This window comes from Cibotium barometz, chromosome 44, assembly GCF_041138505.1.
Source record: "Cibotium barometz isolate CiBa-2024 chromosome 44, ASM4113850v1, whole genome shotgun sequence".
Classification (NCBI taxonomy): domain Eukaryota; kingdom Viridiplantae; phylum Streptophyta; class Polypodiopsida; order Cyatheales; family Cibotiaceae; genus Cibotium; species Cibotium barometz.
Genome location: NC_141089.1, coordinates 24,818,708 through 24,824,563, shown reverse-complemented (window position 1 = coordinate 24,824,563; position 5,856 = coordinate 24,818,708). Strand labels below are relative to the sequence as shown.

The window sequence follows — 5,856 nt, the reverse complement described above, 5'->3', positions numbered from 1 at the left end:
AGATGACCATTCTGGGCCCATGAATTGTTAAAAAAAATGTTAATATAATCAGCCTTTGAGTGGTTAGTCTTTACATCGTTACGTTTAATTTCACTTTTAAATAATTATGTTGATACGTTGGGTTGTTGGTACCGTGATCATCTTAGTACATGTAAAGGTAGGATGGGTAGAATGGGGTTGGTAGTCCCATTCTGTCATTTAAAAAAAAAAGAGAGTCGGTATGTGCATTGGTATGATCGTTAGTATATGCCTCGATATTGGCTCAATCCCTTGTCATGTAAATTGTATAGTGTTAGATACTTTATATAAGCACTACTAATATGTGCTCTTTAAATATTGAAAGCTTAAATTATCAACAAGATTTAAGAATAATGTGGGAAAGAGAGAGAGAGAGAGAGAGAGAGAGAGATAGTGGGAGTCGAAGGAGGAGGGTTTTGTTGTTTACATGTGATGTGTGTGGGTCAATTCATGTGGCCCATTAAAGAAATGAAGCTAATTGTCTATGGTGATATGTGATGGGTGATTATTAGTTCTTTGATATAGGTGTTGGGAGTTGGTGGACAGAGATATATGGGTGGGATGGGAGAGCTCTTAAGGTTTGAAGGCGGTTGTGGGTTTGGAAGGCCATTTTAACCTTCACACCTTTGGAATCTTCAAAAGAAAATGACCTCAGTATGTTTGAGTATGGGTTTCACGATTGTGGGTTTGACCACTGTAACCTTGAAAAGCAGCACAACTTTGAAGATTTCAAAAGAAGGCCAAGGTAAGGTACCATGGATAGTTGACTGGACGGGAAAAGCTATCTAGAGTCCACACACACGCTAGAGTGGGAATCGACTGGGCCAGGAAAAGTTCTCTACGCAGTCGCTTTTATTTCTCTTGACTTTTATATGACAAGCTGTGAAAAGTTGTAGCCTGAAGGTGACGCTTTTATTTCTCTCGACTGTGAGAAACGAAACGTTGTGGAATCTGGATGCGTTCCAGTCTCCAGATCCTGTACAATCAGAATACATATTAACTGTGAAAGCTTTGTTAAATTGTTTCTCCCGACGAACGACGAAGTCTTAGAGGGCTTGACTCGGTGCGCTGAAAATCTCGCAAAAAGCCGGCTGTCAGAGTACATACTAACTCATTCTTCCGACGAACGACGAACTCTTCTAGGGCTTGACTCGGTGCGCTGAAAATCTTTTAAAAAGCTGGCTGAGTCAATTTCATGATCCGGCTCCTATTTATATTCCATTTCTACTACCCCAAATACATAATTGCATTGCCTCTTACATAATTATAAGTATTATCCCTTGGCAAGAAAAAAAAGTTGCACTTCGAAGCCTTATTATCCATTGGCAAAAAAAAAAAAAAACTTGCACTTGGAAGCCTGCCTTTCTAAGAATTATGGTTCACTGCTGGGAGAAGTACATGAAGAAGGTCCATAATGCGGTGCCACTGGACCCTTGGTCTAGCGATGTGCAGCTGCTTGATATCTTCATAAATGAGAGGAGGAGCAGCTGGTTACCTTGGCACAACTCTAAGCCGGCGACGATGGCCAGGCCAGTAGGGTCCATGCTGAGTGTGGACGTGAAAGACGCCGACGCGGCCAAAGCCTGGAAGGAGAACGTGGAGAAGCCCATAAGAGCGGGCTTGGCCATGCTAGAGAACGATCAACCCATAATCAAGCCCGACATGGCATTGTCTGCAAATAATGGCCGTGAGGACAGTACAGCCTTGGAATATGCGTTGTTCAAGGCGGAGAGCATGGCCGATATCCAAACCTCCATTAAGTCTTCCACTTCGCTGCTGGCCTCCATAACCGCAGGCGGATCTTTAAGCAGTGCACAGTTTGACGTGAAGGGCTCGAAGACTGTCAACTGCACTGTCACTGGTGTGAAGTCCCATCGTGTTATCTTGGACACTCTAATGGAGATGGTGACGAGCGACCCCGGCACCGTCGATCAGCCTGCATATTGGAGGCCTGATACATCACAGCCTCAGCTACGATGGTCTTCCAAAAGGTGAAGTAATGATGCCTAGCTGTACAGTACTAGTAAATTAGGAGATTTAATGTGACCAAAAAATAGAATCCTCTGATCCCTCAATAATATATATTTGTCTCCTGAAAGTTTGCAAACCTTAATTATATACGAATTAATTGCTCTTCGACCTTTATCGCTTCTCACGGAATGACTTACTTCATTGCTGCGCTCGGCGCTGTTATAATTAGCAGCAGCTCTAAGCTTAGTTTTCATTTTACTCATTTGTGTTTCGTTGAAATTATTATTGGCACTGCAGGGGGCAGACCCTTTGGGTTGTTACGGAGATCATATACGCAAAAAAAAATCAAGATCGAAGCCGACAAACAGGCCCAAGTAGAGGGCAAAGCGAAACACACAGCAACATCCGCCGCGGACGTTGGGGACGGTGTGGGCTCGGAGAGAGATGTGGTGTGGACGGTGACCGCCGCCCACGACAAATCAGCGTTTCCCTTCGCGTTCAGGGTGGAGAAGATGCCACTGGAACCCTTAGGACCAGCTCTTCCAAACCCACTTTAATTAGGAGAAACAACTCTTTGAGCAAGAAGCTCAAAAGATTCGCTTCCGTGCGCCGCTCATCATCGGTCTCCTCCCGAACCCTGCCTTAGGATTAGTCATTGCAGGCTTCGACTTATAATCAAGCAAAATTCACATTCATGATACAAATCAAGAGTGTATATAATCAAGAGATACTAATCCGACCGGGACATTTAAAATCTGCAAGGCCTCTCTCCAATAAAAACCATCATTTTCTTCCATATGTTTTTTTTCTAGATTTTTAAAAAATATGTATGGAAGCAGAATTGTAGAATCATTTCTGGATATTCAGTTAGGATTTTTTTAAAGGTGCGTAGCCATTAGACTATGTATTATATACACGTTAAAAAAATCATTCATTCGACGCAAGTGCATGTGTAATCAGGTTACATTTGTTTGATTCTCAAACTCAATTGATTTCCGAAGCTTGGGAAATTTTAACACAACGCATAACAATTTGATCAAATAATTATGCTCATAGAAGAGAACCCGGGTGTGAGAAGAGACCCTTGATTATCAATTAATATTCATTAATAATCAATAATAATGAAAAGATGTGACTCAAGCCCACGGGCTTCTATGTAACGAGCAATACCTTCAATCGATGAAATTTTCTTCCATCTCAACTTTGTCCATCTATAGCTTTACCTGTATTGTGCAAATGGGCTGCTTCATAAAAATCCTACATGGAATGAGAGCAAAAATGGCTTTGCACCCTTGATCCTAGGAGAAGTAACAACTCATTTGCATCGAAATAGCAACAACGTTCTCGTCACCTCTATTCAATGTGCAGCTTCCAAAGCTGCTACATCGTTTGTGCATGCTTTCGAGATAATCAAAGCGATGAAAGCATGCTTTCAACGCTTTGAAGACAATCAACGCAAAAGCGCAAGAGAATTAAAGATGCATGTGAAGAGACTTGGATTTGAAAAAAAGAAGGGAGGCTAGTAATATGATGAGAAAAATAACAAATTTCATAACAAGAAATAAACTGAATTAGAATTAAATTATCAAATAGAAAATATAAATTAAAGGAAAAATAAACTAACTAGTAAAAGTAAAATACAAAAAAAAAATCAAACAATAAGATCGATTGAAGAAATAGAATAAAGTTTTCCTTTCCAAATAGAAGGGGGAATGTAAGAATAGACCCTTAATCATTAAATAATAAGAAGCATTAATCAATAAAAATAAAAAAGGTATGTCTCAAGTCTACGGCCGGCTTCTGTGTAACAAGAAATCACCTACCATGTTTCGTCGCCTAAGCCATAGAAGTGTTGGCAGCCAACCAACCCATTTAGCTGCCGCCCAGATCACCGGCACTGTCCGTTGTGTAACAAACTTGTAACAGCTTCTTGATGAACGGGTACTAGGGTATAATGGAAAAAGGGAGATTAGTTAGTTAAGGGGACAGATGAGTGAGATTGGATCGAGCCTACTCGATTGAGATGGTAGAAGAGGATGCATCACTCTCTCGATAGAGATATGCATGTCGAGTCTACTCAGGATCGGAGGAGAGGAAGGATACCGAATAGAGACACAGGAGAGTTGAGAGAGCAGTTCATGGGTAGAGTTCTTCTAAGGCATTGTACTATAATACTCAAGAATGGATGATTGGACCTTGTCTTATTGTTGCTTTCTATCTATTCATCCCTATCTATGTAGCATTCAATCTTGTGTTAAGTCATTCCTATCTAGATATGGTAGTCTATCTAGAATCTGGATAGCCATAGGAACTAACCTACTTGCATTCATGCTCAATATCCCTACACTTAGACACATGGTAGCTCAACATTCTCGCATTGGCTTATTGCATTGGGCACAGTTGTGTTAGTCATCGCCACTCGTCCCAGAGCCGACTAGGTGGTCTAGAACCACGTAAGTGCCATGTCTTGACCAGACTCTAACACTTTTGGCAATCCTAGTGGGGAGCTGGTACACCAGATAGGGGAGTACGAAAATAGAGGTTATTCTTAGGTCAGTCCTGCACAGGCATTTAGGAGAGTGGAGCCAATTGAAATAAATCGAGAAAGGGGGTGCGCACACATTGCTGTTAGGTGTGTTCAAGAGAGAGTCGTAAGAGCACAATGGAGCACGCATGGAGAATAAAAGTAGCTCATGTAGAGCAATGCCGCACCGCCACTCACAGATAGGCTAAAACTGAAGAGCACGAACGACAACTACATCATCTAAGAAGACTAATAGAAGGGATTCCACATCAACTTGAGAGACAGATTTGGGAACCACTAAGGAATCTAGAAGAAGATCACTAGGAGGCACAAAACAGAGGAGGCAGGAAGCTCAGGAAGAAGAAGAACTGGCAGTTGTGGGATGAATGTCTTTTAAGTATCCTAAATTCAAGGACAAGAATGAGGAGGATCTAGACGCCCACATCTTCACCTTCAGAAGCACGTTCCTAGCCACTAGAGCTGTGGTGCCGCACAAGACAGAGTATTTTGTGACAATGTTGGGTAGCAAAGCCACTAGTTGGTATGCACAATATGGTTTGGAGCAGTCGAGACATTTGAAGAATTGAAGAAGGCCTTCTGAAAAGATTCAGGAAAGAAAAGACCATAACGGAGGTGCTAGAAAAGCTACATAGGCTAACATAGAAAAAGAGGCCAGCATAAGACTATGGAGCTGAATTTTGACCAATGTTGATGCGCCTCAATCAGTATAATTGACCTGCTCTCTCCAGCCATGCTGAGCTAGTGGTTCATGAGAGAACTTGGGAAAAGCTCCAGAGAGCAGTAGCCTCATATGACTTGGATGCCTTTAACTTTGAACAAGTGGAAGGAGCTACCAGAGCTAAAGGCATCCGAAAGCAAACAAGCAAGGACCCCAAGAAGAAGAAGAAAACAAAAGGAAGAAGAAGGAGGAAGAAACTTCATGATCAGACACCTCAGGAATCAGAGTCCAATCAAGAGTCGGATGTCAAAGAGAGAAAGCCCCGGAAAAATAAAGGCAGGAAGAAGGCAGTAAATGTTTAGGAAGAACTAAGCCCTAGCCAAGATTGGCCGAGGAAACGCGGGATCTGGACTCAGACTAGACATCTAGTGTACAAGGTATGAAGGAGGAGTTTTTGTTAAGGAACACGCAGCATATATGCACTATCTATGGGAGGAACAATCACACTGTAGAAACGTGTTACTATAATACTCAGAACAGGAATCCGAGGGTGATGGAAAGGTAGTGCAAGAGCTCCAGCCGCGTTAATCAGGTCTCCACAAGACCTTAAGTCAACAGACCTTATGGAAGAGGAGGTGATAGATTTGGATCAAGTGTATCGTGT

At 42.1% G+C, this 5,856-nt stretch overlaps 1 protein-coding gene across 1 annotated transcript; it reads left to right on the top strand.

Annotated features, from left to right (window-relative positions):
- The first annotated feature begins 1,313 nt into the window (after positions 1-1,313).
- Positions 1,314-2,635, top strand: LOC147613114 (uncharacterized). The gene is made up of 2 exons (XM_086782751.1): positions 1,314-2,009; positions 2,287-2,635. Exons 1-2 carry the CDS (start codon positions 1,393-1,395, stop codon positions 2,633-2,635), a joined length of 966 nt encoding a protein of 321 aa, XP_086638877.1. The 5' UTR covers positions 1,314-1,392.
- Positions 2,636-5,856: the final 3,221 nt, after the last annotated feature.

Coding starts and splice junctions, on each gene's coding strand:
- LOC147613114 (XM_086782751.1), top strand. CDS start 1,393: ATGGTTCACTGCTGGGAGAAGTACATGAAGAAGGTCCATAATGCGGTG. Junction 2,010..2,286: donor CTACGATGGTCTTCCAAAAG/GTGAAGTAATGA, acceptor TTGGCACTGCAG/GGGGCAGACCCTTTGGGTTG.